Source organism: Argiope bruennichi, chromosome 3 (assembly GCF_947563725.1).
Source record: "Argiope bruennichi chromosome 3, qqArgBrue1.1, whole genome shotgun sequence".
Lineage (NCBI taxonomy): Eukaryota > Metazoa > Arthropoda > Arachnida > Araneae > Araneidae > Argiope > Argiope bruennichi.
Window position 1 is genome coordinate 95,676,207 of NC_079153.1, and position 13,613 is coordinate 95,689,819.

The 13,613-nt window shown below is 29.4% G+C and overlaps 1 protein-coding gene across 1 annotated transcript in view; it reads right to left on the bottom strand.

Moving 5' to 3' along the window:
• The window catches only part of LOC129963438 (teneurin-m-like), a 618,667-nt gene that overhangs the window by 75,388 nt on the left and 529,666 nt on the right, over positions 1–13,613 (bottom strand). Inside the window, exon 17 of the mRNA XM_056077801.1 lies at positions 12,634–12,753. Coding sequence (XP_055933776.1) covers positions 12,634–12,753 — 120 coding nt within the window. The remainder of the gene's footprint in view (positions 1–12,633; positions 12,754–13,613) is intronic.

A 13,613-nucleotide genomic window follows, 5' to 3' on the forward strand; every position in this document is an offset into this window, starting at 1 on the left:
TCCTTAGTTTACAAACCATCCTTTATCAAAATTAGCCAAGAACCAGTGATTAATTTGATTCAATGAAATTAGTTCAGTTTGATTGTTTCAGTGAGTTTGCTATTCTCAATTAAGAATGAAGTAGATTTACCATTTGTAATAGTTCAAACTGATTGATGTTCTATGCGTTACAACTCTGGATTCAACAATTCGTTATTAATAAATGACATTCCTATTAGGTCATGATACTCTAAATTGTTTTATGATATATTCAAAATACTTTTAATCATTTATTGTATTAAACAATATCGTATTGATAGTTTAAAATGTCCTAATACAGGTAGTCTTGCACACGTTATATGTGTATATAATTGTATGTTGATTAGATATTTTAGTTATTTAAATATCCGGTTTTAACTCTTTGAATCCTGACCGCCCGATATTGCAGTTTCGACAGAGGCTTGACTCAGACGCTTTAGGGCGGTAAAATGAGTGTAAATGAGCGCTCGTCGATAAATACCTTTCACCCCTTTAACTCGTTTAACCGCCCCAAAGTACCCCAGTTACGTCCCTATCGGACAGATAGTTCAGGGCTCATAGGGTAAAAGGGTTATTTGAGGATGAAACTCGCAATTTTTAATCACAATAAGATGACAAAGACAATCCTTGATTCAGCACTGCTCTTTTCAAATTTCACAATAACAAGAGAGAATTTGGCCTTTCGTGTCAGACTTAACGTACACAAGGTTACTCTATTATTGTTATGGACTCAACAATAGTAATAGTAATAACAAATTTTTGTAATTATTATATTATATTATTATAATTGTTACTAATTTATTATTATTATTATTAATCCACTGGTTAGGAATAAGATTAACATTTAAACAGCATCCTTTCAAAGCAAAAGAGAATTTAGGATTTATCTGAAGAGAATTAAGAGAAAAAAGGATGTAGAATTTTTCCCTAAGAGGTGAGAAAGAGAGGTTAACATTAAATACGTATTGAAAAAGTCCTAAAAGAATGTCTTAGTGGCTAGTTAAGGCATTTAAAGTCATTTTTAGTCAATGATTATATTACTGACTAAGAATGCCATTGACAGACCTATTCTTAAAGGAGTCCATAATTTTTATTTTAAAAGTATTTTCGATAAATTTCCTACCTCAGATCGATAAATTCCCTATTCTGGTGTTGATGAAATGGAAGAATTTTGTTATAAGATAGACAGTAACGTAATGATCTGGATCACCTTTGTTATCGAAATTGCAACTATTGTGAGAATGTAAGCTCAACCTGTCTATATAAGTGTTCTCAATAGTCACGGAATCATATTTTATGATTAAACCGATTAAATATGATGTGAAAAATGCTTGGTTTATATTAAAAAGGTAGTAGAAATAAAAATGTTCGACATCATGTTTCTGAAAGTTTCCATTTATCCGGCTAGATTTCAAGAAAAAAATATTTTTTTAATATTTTTCTAAGGTTTGGTATAGGAAATTAACCTCGATATTCTTAGTATTACCACGAGAACCTTGGTTAAAACTAATATATTTGGCGGATATATAGTGGAATCGGATTTCGAACTTTAAGCCTTGCAGTAGCCATTTTGGTCTCAAATTTAAGACCTATTCATCAGGCTATTGTATTGCTTCATAAAATTTGTTAAAAGGCATTAAAACTCTTTAGATTTCAACATTTTTGATTTAAAAAAATTTAAATAAATAAAAATTTCAGGAACATTTTCGCGAAAAAAATAAACATTTCCTTTATTTATTTGAAAAATAATTTATTATTAATTCATCGACAGAAAAAAAACTGCCATTAAACGGTTTCATTGAAAATGAAAACTTAATTAACTAAACGCTGAATGCACTTATTTTTACTTATTGTCACATTCACAGTGAGTTTTTTTTTAACTATATCCAATACTAAATTCATCGCAGAAAAAAAAAAACTTATCTCACATTTCTGTTCCCTGTTTCCGTTGTTGCTAATAGAAACAAATTTCCATATGAATACTTTATTTCTGGTTAATAATAAGGTGTGCCGGCTCAAAGTGTAATCAGATATCGGAAATGTCATTAAGGTAAAACAGACTAAAAAGGAGCAGCGATGTAATAGACTTTTTCCGTTCCCGACACTGGAATTCAATAAGGATTCTGATCGAGTTGAAAATTCTGCTGCATAATGATGTTAGATTGTAAACAGTACTATTGCACTTTCTGTAAGATAATTAAAACAGGAACATGATTTTACAATAAGAGGATGAAAATTTATTGTCTTTTGAATTAGCATATATGTTTCATAGAAAAAGTCGATGGCATTAGAAAATTGCTTGGAATTTTTTTTTCATCAAATTAAAAAAATGTTATAATTTATTCCATTCTAGACGCCTTTGGCCACCAGGGATTTGCTGGCATATTGATTGTATTTTACGTTAATTAAATTTCTTATTCATAATCTGATGTTCATAATTCTCTCAATAAATCATTTCCAAACAATAAATTGCTAGAGACTTTAAAGATCTATTATTTTAATAGCTTTACACATATAAATTGTGTGGTGCCTTGTATTTTAACAGCAATGCACTGCAGATATTGTGTCTTAGTTGCATGCCATTAGTGAATTGTAAGCTTTATCGAATATCATCGTCGAACATAGTGTGGTGACGCTTTATAAGCCAGATTACAGCTACGAGACATGAGAAATTTCTTTTGTCTAGTGGTCATGTTACTCGGCTACGAACCATAAGGTTGCGAGTTCGATCCTCGCCTATCGCCAATAGCAACATTGGTGACCCGATGACGAAAATACACAAACTTCATACAACTGTTGTGGCGCCCTCTGCCAGAAATAAATAAATAAATAAAATGAAGCTGATAAATAGTCAGCCAATAAAAAATGCAGCTGAAAAATAATCAGCCAATAAATAAAAAGGAAGCTGATAAATAATCAGCCAATAAAAAAAAAATGGATAAGGCGCAACAGCCAATATATCACCACTAATAACAGCAAAAAGTCGTTCGTCTCACCTCCGATGAACTGAAGGGGGAGTAATGTGGTGACGCTTTATAAGCCAGATAGCAGCTACGAGACATGAGAAATTTCTTTTGTCTAGTGGTCTTGTTACTCGGCTAGGAAGCCAAAGGTTGCGAGTTCGATCCTCGCTTATCGCCAATAGCAACAATAGTCAATAGACCAACATAATATTTTTGGCTTTTAATCGTCACAATATAATATAACGTCACCTACAAAATATTTTGACTTTTAATCGTGTAATAACATGATATATTTGGTAATTGATCATTGCCATGCGGTTAATACAAAAGTACATGCTGTGTACATGGACTTTTCTAATGGAATCGAGTTCTATTCAAATGTATTTCAAATTGCACATTTGAAATAAATTACAAATTGTAATTTATGGTTTTTTTTTGGTAATGTAATTCCACTTTCGCACTTTTCAACTATACTTCATAGATACTTTTGAAATACTGCATATATTTTTTAGTAGACACTGCATAGATACTACAGAATGTTTCTATTTTAACTTTTTTTTTTCTGTTTTAGATTTCAATTGAAGAAAATCACGTGAAAACTCGAAAAAGATTTTAAATTTCATTGCAAACAATGAAATCTGCAGTTGAAAATTACTAATTAAAAAATATTTTCAAATAATTGTTATAATGTAGAAAAAAAGTGAACAACAACTGAATTTGTATCGTTAAAAATTTTGAAATTTTCAAAATAGTGCAAAAACAATTTTGTACATTAATATACTATGGAGAGTTATTTTCATTAGTTTTTTTAGTTAATTGGAAGTTTTATAGAATCACTCCAAGCTGCATATTCTCACTCTTCAAAATACACTTGTGCCAAATTTGACATCTGTAAGTCAAATTGTTTGTCTTATTGAGCGCCACTGCACAGACAAACAATCGCACACACGTATTCATTATTATTAGTAGTACAGATAGAAACAGATATTTAATAATGTATTAGATTCTTTCAAAGCAAACAATATTATATCTGTTTTCTTTCAGCTTCCCTTGATTGATGTACCGTAAATAAGAATGACATTAGAGCCTTTGAAGTATAATTCATTTGCTTCGCTATTTAATAGAGCGTATAAAAAGAAAATTTTTCTTCTAAATGTTGTCTGGTATTCATCAAGGAAAAGGAAAATCACTGATCGGTTAATCTGTCAGAAAGTTCATTAGTTAGAAAAGCTGGAAAATTAATTAAAAATAGTTATCGCTTTAACGAATATATGGATTATAAGAAGGAGGCGATTTTTTTTTTATCATTATCACTTTTCTTGACAAGAACTCCATTTTTTTGGAACAAGTGATTGATATTTCTCTTCCTTCCCCCCCTCTCTCACACACACATACACACATCTTTATTTTTTTTGTTTGATATCTGTGAGCATTGGAATTAATCAAGATTAATTTGGAATGCGAAATTAGTAATATGATTTCCTCTTTGTTAAGTAGCTATGCTACTATACTGGCAACATAAATTTAGAATTTGTTTTGAATTTTTTTCATGTTAAAATCTTATTTAAAAACTTCTCAGAAATTTCTCCTATTTTAGTTTGAATGCGTTAAAATTTTATAGAGCTTCATAATATTATAGCGTTTATAAGTTTGCCTCAAAAAGCTCTAAAGTAAAAAATAAACATAATCCGAAGAATAAATTAAGAATCCGATCATTGGACAGTTAAAAAGATGTCCCACAAATGTTATTAAATTCTTAAACCTATTCATTCTCTTCAAATCCTTAACCCTACATTCTATTTGGAGAAATTATTATTTTTTACCCCATTCCTTAAAAGAAAACACATTACATGACATAATTAAATATTTACACTTTTTCAAATATATATATATATAATACAAATGAAAAACTGTTTTGAAGTGTTTAAGATGTAATTATGCATATTATGGACTATATTTATTTTTAGGACATTTTCAAATAAGCTATCAAAATCCATCACATGATTATTAATGCAATAAACTGAAATTAACACCATGATAAAAAAAAAGAAAGATAATTTGTTGCTATTGCATTTCTGAGGTGGAATGAAATGAAAGAAAAAAAAAAAAGGAAAGAAACATCTGTATTGAATACCACGACTATTTCAATTATCGCTTACTTTCATCGTTTTTTTTTTCCTATCAATTACTACATCTTATCTTAACAAGCCCGATGAAGTGGCTATATCGTCCATTCATCATTTCCTATCTTTAAGGTTTTCAATGTTTCGGTGAAAATCTCGTCTTTATCTTTGGAAATACAAAAGTCAAGCTTACATCTGGATTATCGATTGGGTGCAGATCATGTACTAACTGTACATATATCAAATATTCAGGTGAGAAATCACCTCCACTACTTCTTTGACATCATCCGCATGTGTTAAAAGCCATATTTCTTTATCCAATAGCCACCGACAACTATATTGCTGTTGAAATATCAAAATACTGCATGTCAAATTTGTCAACATATTTTATGGACGCAAAACTCCTGCTAGGTTAAATACATCTGTTCTCAAATTGATGCATGTCAATTGATTATGGAATGTAGCCGCAAAATGTCGTATGTCACTACTTTTTTAGCTGTTACCTTAAAATTTCGCATGTTTTGCTATGTATGGATTTTTACAAATGACCTTTTGATATTGTTATGAATCTGTAATGCTGCTTCCCAGCATAGTTGGTTCCACCATCGGAAAGAATGTTTTACAGTCATCTGTATTGGACGGAGTCCGTGTGTCGCGTCGGAGGTCCCGGATCTTGGCAACAAATTTGGCGACCATTTGGCGACGAATTTGGTGACTTTGGCGCCAAGATAGATTATACCCGAAACATCGAGAATTTTCCCGACCCGTCCAGTAGGAACCGAGATAAGCCTCGAACGTCCTTGATTGGTTGAGAGGCTTCTAGCCCCGCCCTCTGAGACCTATAAAAGGAGGTGGCCGAGGCTGCCAGGGTCGTCGTAGTCGGGATCGACGCTAAAGAACTGGCCTTCCAGAGATAAGCGGAGCAGCGACGGAGTGAAGCTTGTGCTAAACTAAGCTGTGCGCTACTGTCTACAGTAGAGATTTCTTGTATGCTGCTGTTGTTTGCTGCACGTCTCGGTTGAAGATAATCGTCTTTTGTGCTGTATATAGTTGTCGTCTTTGTGCTGTCCTGTGTGTCTTCATGTAAATAAACGTCGTTGTTTTATTTTCTACTGCCGCCTGCTGATTGAGCGTTCTCCACACCATATAACTCCCACTATCCAAACGAACTCGGAAATTTCGTAACAATATGTTTTCCAAAATATGTGCATTGTCTTTTTCAGTAAGATTTGACATTGTCACAAACATTTTTCCTTTACTATCTGTTATATGAACATATAGTCATGGCAAACACATGTACGTGAATATATTGCAATTCATTGTTATATTCAAACTTACAATACTGCTAAAACCAATCCTAAAAAAATGTGCCGATAAATACTGTCTCCATAATAAATTAATTAGAGAAAAATTCTTTACTGAATTCGCAAGTTTTAAAGCAGTTCAACAATCAGAGGCAACAATCGGGTCTAAGAGATAATTAGAAATAAATAAAAGAAACAAACATACCAAAAGGAGTCAATGAAAAATATCTGGATAAGTACTCTAAGTAATTTCTCTCTTTTGATTTAATTATTATTAATCTTCAACGTTCCTTTACTGAATCTGCTATCTGAAACTAACTAAACTTAATTATGTAATACATTATTGGTCTTATTCACTAATTAAATTCCTGAAAAGACAGCGTTGTTACTTTGATTAGAAAAAATTAGTATTTGGGATCGCAATAAACATCTGTTTCTATTATTTCAATAAATGAACTATCATTATATGTTTTTTAGTCTGAAATATACATGAAATCCATTGCCTTAAGAAAAGGTACCAGTGGTCTGTTGAAAGTTAATAATATAATTGCTGTATAAGTTATGACACGTTATTTGTTTCATTAATCAGAAGGCAATTTTTGCGATAGATTGAAAATATACCTGTATCAAATCTCTTTATGACAAAAGAATTTCTTCGTTTTTTTTAACATAGATTTTAACATACAAGTATGAAAATTTAAATTCAGTTACATTGTTTTAACTTACTGGAATTAAATAGATATAAACACATACGTAACAAAATAGCATATGAATATTTTAAAATGACGACATTTGATACATTTCGTATCATTTTAAGTATCAGAACTATGTATGTTCATTAACTATTAAAATTCATGAGTTGGAAAATTAATAATTAATTTATAATAGTTTTAAGATGGATCAAATTGATGCAAAATGTATCAGTAAGTATATCTCGGTTTAGTGCAAAACATATCTCTGGATGGCTTATCAAAACAAGCGCTGAAAAAGCTTTTACCAATATTTGTATTTTATAAAACTTATTTACAGTAAGAGAATATACTCTTACTTTTAAATTTTAGCCGGGGAACAAAAATATTATTAATTTCTCCGATATTGACATTTCATTTAAAAATAGTTGAATTTAATATAAATACTGTTAAAAAATATCTTACGACGCGAAATCAACCATAGACGTAGAATCAGATTTATAAATTATTAACTTCTTATAAAAGTAAACTACGATGCACTTCAGATCTTAATAAATACCCGAACTACACCAAAATTTTTTGAAGAGATTAAAAATAAACTTTATCCGGAAAAGTTTCGCATTTTATTGACTAACTCGTCTCCGCAAATACTGCATTCATAACAAGCCAGGAGCAAGAGTGTAACACAAAAATCAAACTTAGATTGACGGGTGAAAATAAAATTCATAAATATATATTATCGCTGGCGACCACAAGTTTGTGTCAGTTTGGGATCACCTGTCAAATATATGCAGTTTTTTTAATATCCGACTTTGCCAGGAACTTAAACTATTTTTATTCCGCCATCGGAATTGAAAACAAGTCCTCTGTAAAAGAGCGTCACTTGAACTTAAGTTGATTGACACTATCGGTAATTTTATGCGAATCGAGTTGAACCACAATTTAAGCCCTGTGATTGCTTTTCAGATAGTTTAGGTTTAAATATCTTGCTAGTAAGATGGAATCGAATGCGATGCATTTTTGAAAGGATGTCATATTTTATGTATGATTAGAATGCAGCTGGGAAATATGTATTTTAATAGAATGACAAAACGGACATTTGGATTTATCTTTGTGTTGTCAAAAATGGCAATGATCAAATAACGGAAAGATAATACTCACTTTTCCAGTTCCATTATTATAAAACATCGTTGGTAATTCTTAATTTCTTTTTTTTTCAGAAAGATTAAATTGATATCTTTTTGTAAGGAATGCAAATATTTTTCATTAATTTTTTTGTTTGATCTTTTGTTGATCCTTTGATGTTGACAAGATTTTTTCGAAAAACAAGGCTTCTAAAATTATTATTTGTTGCAATCCCAAATGTGTTTCTGAGAAACTAATGTTCATTTTGTCCCATTGCTTAGCTAGAATAATGAGAAATGATTACGAAAACAAATTACAAGAGACTGTTTAGTGAAAATGATAAAACTATTTACTGATGATTGAGTATTTTATAATTTTAAATGAGCAATTCTTGTACATATACATAAATATATTTCATGTATCTTGGAAATGGCTCCGACGATTTGGTTCAAATTTTATATTTAGATAAGGTATAGGTTTTAACGTTTTTCTATAGAGGTGTCTTTCCTGACAAACACACCCACCCACCCACGTGCACGCATGCACACACACATACACACACGCGTGCGAGCGCATGCATGCACATGCATGAACACATACTAGAAAGCAATCAAAGTTAGGTAATGCCAGGCACTGAGAGCTTTCTCAATTCAACTGTTGAATCTGAAATAACCTGAGAGTAGAATAATAATCTAATTCTAGATTACAAATATCTTTCTCGCCTAAAATCTAAACTTTCTTCTCCTTTTTTGTAGTTTCTTTCATAGGAAATTGTAAAACTTCTTTACTTAAGCTAAAATCGTATTATCCAAATTTGTACTCTACTCTGCTCTTAAAAATGCCGCTTTGAAATCGAAGTTAGGGAAGGCTTCATTCGTTGAACTTAATATGATGAGACTTTAACTAGTGAAATTTTCATTCCTGAAAGTATCTAAAAATTCTCAAATCCAGGTCCTTATCCTTGAGGGTAATTCTAAGATTTTTTTTTAAAATATATTTTTCGTTAATTTAGACCTTGTAGATTACTAGTAGTTTTTCGTTAATTTAGAATGTGCGTATTATTGTAGATTGCAGTAGTGAAAAAAGTTTAAAACTCAAAAAATGTAGAGTATTTATCTTGTGAAGTTAAAATTACTAGTAGTTTTTCTTTAATTTAGACTTTGCTTATTATTGTAGATTGCAGTAGTGAAAAAAGTTTAAAACTCAAAAAATAAATGTAGAGTATTTATCTTGTGAAGTAAAAATTACTAGTAGTTTTTCTTTAATTTAGACTTTGCTTATTATTGTAGATTGCAGTAGTGAAAAAAGTTTAAAACTCAAAAAATAAATGTAGAGTATTTATCTTGTGAAGTAAAAATTACTAGTAGTTTTTCTTTAATTTAGACTTTGCTTATTATTGTAGATTGCAGTAGTGAAAAAAGTTTAAAACTCAAAAAATAAATGTAGAGTATTTATCTTGTGAAGTAAAAATTACTAGTAGTTTTTCTTTAATTTAGACTTTGCTTATTATTGTAGATTGCAGTAGTGAAAAAAGTTTAAAACTCAAAAAATAAATGTAGAGTATTTATCTTGTGAAGTAAAAATTACTAGTAGTTTTTCTTTAATTTAGACTTTGCTTATTATTGTAGATTGCAGTAGTGAAAAAAGTTTAAAACTCAAAAAATAAATGTAGAGTATTTATCTTGTGAAGTAAAAATTACTAGTAGTTTTTCTTTAATTTAGACTTTGCTTATTATTGTAGATTGCAGTAGTGAAAAAAGTTTAAAACTCAAAAAATAAATGTAGAGTATTTATCTTGTGAAGTAAAAATTACTAGTAGTTTTTCTTTAATTTAGACTTTGCTTATTATTGTAGATTGCAGTAGTGAAAAAAGTTTAAAACTCAAAAAATAAATGTAGAGTATTTATCTTGCGAAGTAAAAATTACTAGTAGTTTTTCTTTAATTTAGACTTTGCTTGTTATTGTAGATTGCAGTAGTGAAAAAAGTTTAAAACTCAAAAAATAAATGTAGAGTATTTGTCTTGTGAACGAAAAAAAAGAAAACAAAAAATAAGATTATGTGTTCCTAAACGGCAACTTTAATTTGCGTATTTAGTTATAAAAGCGTTTTTTTTTAATATTCCTTTTTATCTCTATAGCGCCCTGACATGCTTGTAATAAGTTTATTATATGAAAATTTTAAAATCTACACATATAAATTTGCATGTTTGTCTGTAAATCTTGTATAGAAATTTACAGTTTCTGTCAATACTTAGTGAAATTTGGCACACATGTTTCTCAGCATCTAGAAAGATTAACTGAGCTATTAAAAAGCTTCTACAATATTTAAAGTAGTGAAATAACAGTTAACAGATTATATGCTTTTCCACTATAACTTCTAAAAAAATTACCTCACAGAAATATTTTTACACTCTCTTAAAATTCAAAGCATTAGTTTATAACAATATCAACTTTATTGCCATGCAAATTTTTTAAGTTAATTTAAAAATATTCTTTTGTTTCATTTTTTTGTCAAAATATTAAACTTATTTTACTATTTAATAGTATATATCCTTCGTGTACTTCGTCCAATGCTAATGTTTAGTTGTTTTCTACAGGCATTTTTATTTTTCTCTTATTACGTAGAATAAAAGAAAAAAAAAACTTTAATACGCACATGCATTATTTAAACACTGTCTTTTAAAATTGCTGCATCTTTTCTTAAACTGTCAGGAACTAAATTTGTCTCATCTTATAGCAATTTTTAAATTTTTAATGCATTCAGATGACATATATTCTCTCTTTCTTACCATTTTTTTCGCTTGAGTTCAAAGAATAAGATTTTATTTTTCGTGATATGTTTGCTATTTTTTATTATAGTATTGTGTGCCAAATGGCAAAATTAAAATTGTCATTTCCCAAAACTTTCAAGTTAATTGTTACGTTGAGTTAAGGTTACTAAAAACTTGTAAGGATTTAAAGATAAAGATTCGAATGTTATTAGACATAGAAAAATGTATTTTGCTTTTTATTACAAATAAATAAAATAAATAAGCGCACGCGGCAAAAATAGCAGCATCTGAAAGTTCTGGAAATCCTTAAAAAGTGTAGGGGCTATCCAATTTTCTGCTTATATGGTAGGATATTTTGATATGTGAATATTCTATGTAGCATTTGCAAAGTGTCTCAACAACATTTTGCAAAGTGTCTCAAAATGCAATTAAATTTATTAAATCTAATCTTCATAAGAAGAAATATGGTGAAGGAAATCTGAAAGAAATTAGAATTGGCTACAAACAATATTGTTAGTCTTCTCTACAGAGTGAAAGTTGCAGCAAAAATTTATTCTATCCAATAAATTCAAACAAATTTGAAAATTTAGGATGATTGTTAAAATTAATAAAATGGATAGTAATTTTCAATACCTTTTTTTTTGCTGCTTCAGATTGATATTTTAAAATTTTTCATTTTTAGACAATATTCTGAATATATTAATAGTTTATAATCAAATCTTTATTAATCAAAACATCAAAACATTCATTGCAAATTTTTCCACTAATAACAGAAGATAGTGAGTCTGTTGATACATTATCTTTTATTATTAGTAGCATACAGCAAATTTTCTGAAAAAGTGCTTTACAAGTCACATTCTTTGAAGTGGCAGTTTGAAGGGAAAGGATGTTCAGGTCTAAGTGATTTTTTTGAAGATTTGATTTGAATTTTAATTATTTGAAGAGTTTTCGAAAGAAGACTTTGATGATTTCCCACGATAACTTACAAACATAATATCAGAAAACTGATTTTTACATGATTTTAAAATTAAAAACTAATTGTCCTTCGTTTTAGCGATAGCAATTTATTGTTTTAACATGCAATGTTTCTTTGAATATTGACAACTTAAAAACAATGTTTTATTTGTAAAAAAAGTTTCCACTGTTAATTGAAAATTCAACCGATCTGCAGTCTTTAGTTAAAAAGTTAATCATCTGATTTTTTTTTTCATTACTGCAAACCAAGAAAGAAATGTTTTTTAAATAACAGCGCAGTTTACACAAAGAATAAGAAAATGGAATTACGATATCTTGAAAGATAAAGTGTAATTTGACAACAGTTAATCCGATACTAAAATTTTTAAATGGTATCTTTGAACTTGACTTCATTCAAAGTTCATTTACGTAATAAACCGAACAAGTAAAAAGCTATTAAAATAACCTATCTATCACAATGTGATGCTTAGAAATACTTTCAAAAGAATAAAAAATATCAAATTATTCATAAAAGAATTAATTGACATTAAACGCAACCAATATTTCTTGCTAATAAAAGGATCACCAAAAATGATCATTCACTACAACAACAACAACAACAAAAAATCAGTTTTCAAAAGACTGTTTTATTTATAATAACTTATAAATATGAAAAATAAACTCACCATCCGCTTTCCTGGGTTAAGATTGATCCAGTTTTAGAATTTGGGTCAATTCCAACTCGGACACCAACAATTCCACTTCCAGTGGGACCAACCACTTGACCTCTGATGACGCTAGTTCGGCTGAGTGAAAATAAAGCATTATTATGATTGTTTTCAAAATTGTCAAATCAATTGATAAAGCTGATGCAATGTTTACAGAATTTTTATATTTCTATCGAGTTTAGAGAACTATTTAGAAAAAGGTATTTGAATCAAGCATTTTAAGAGATTTTATCACCTTATATGTGGATAGAAAAATTAAGAATTTTTTTAATTACTGAAAAAAGTCGATCCTTATATTTTGACGACACTGCGCATTTAAGACTACCAAAAAGAAAGAAATTTTTGAAGTAATGTTTCTCTGTTAATTGAAAAATCATCCAAAAACGTATATGAAATGTTTTGTATAATTTGATTATTATAAAGGCAGATTGATATCGAAATTCCGACTAACTTCGAAGACTGATTTTTTTTGTATGTTTGTCCTTCTAATTGCAAACATATGAACGTGAGAACTCAAAAACGCACTATTATGTATTATCTTCACAGAAATAAATACTCCTTTAATAATTTTGGATTAAAGAAATGTCAAAGCAGTGTCTCTTCGTCTTTTTGAACATATGTATACGAACATTATGATTAAAGAACACAATAAGATAATTAGTTAAAATTTGGTATGTAGTTTTGACTCATAATCGTAAATATATATATATGTAACATATTTTGTTTGAAGCAGAATGCAGGTTGAAGACATAGACGAGACGTTATATTTTAAATTCTCTTTAATATCTATCTCGGGAAAACAATTTATTTATAAGCAGACGCAGCGCGACACAAAAGCAGAAGTAAGAAAGAAGCGCGAAACAAATGATCACTAGTCTTATATAAAATAGGATTTCCGGTTACGCGCCAATAGAATACATATGCTGATTTCTGTCAAG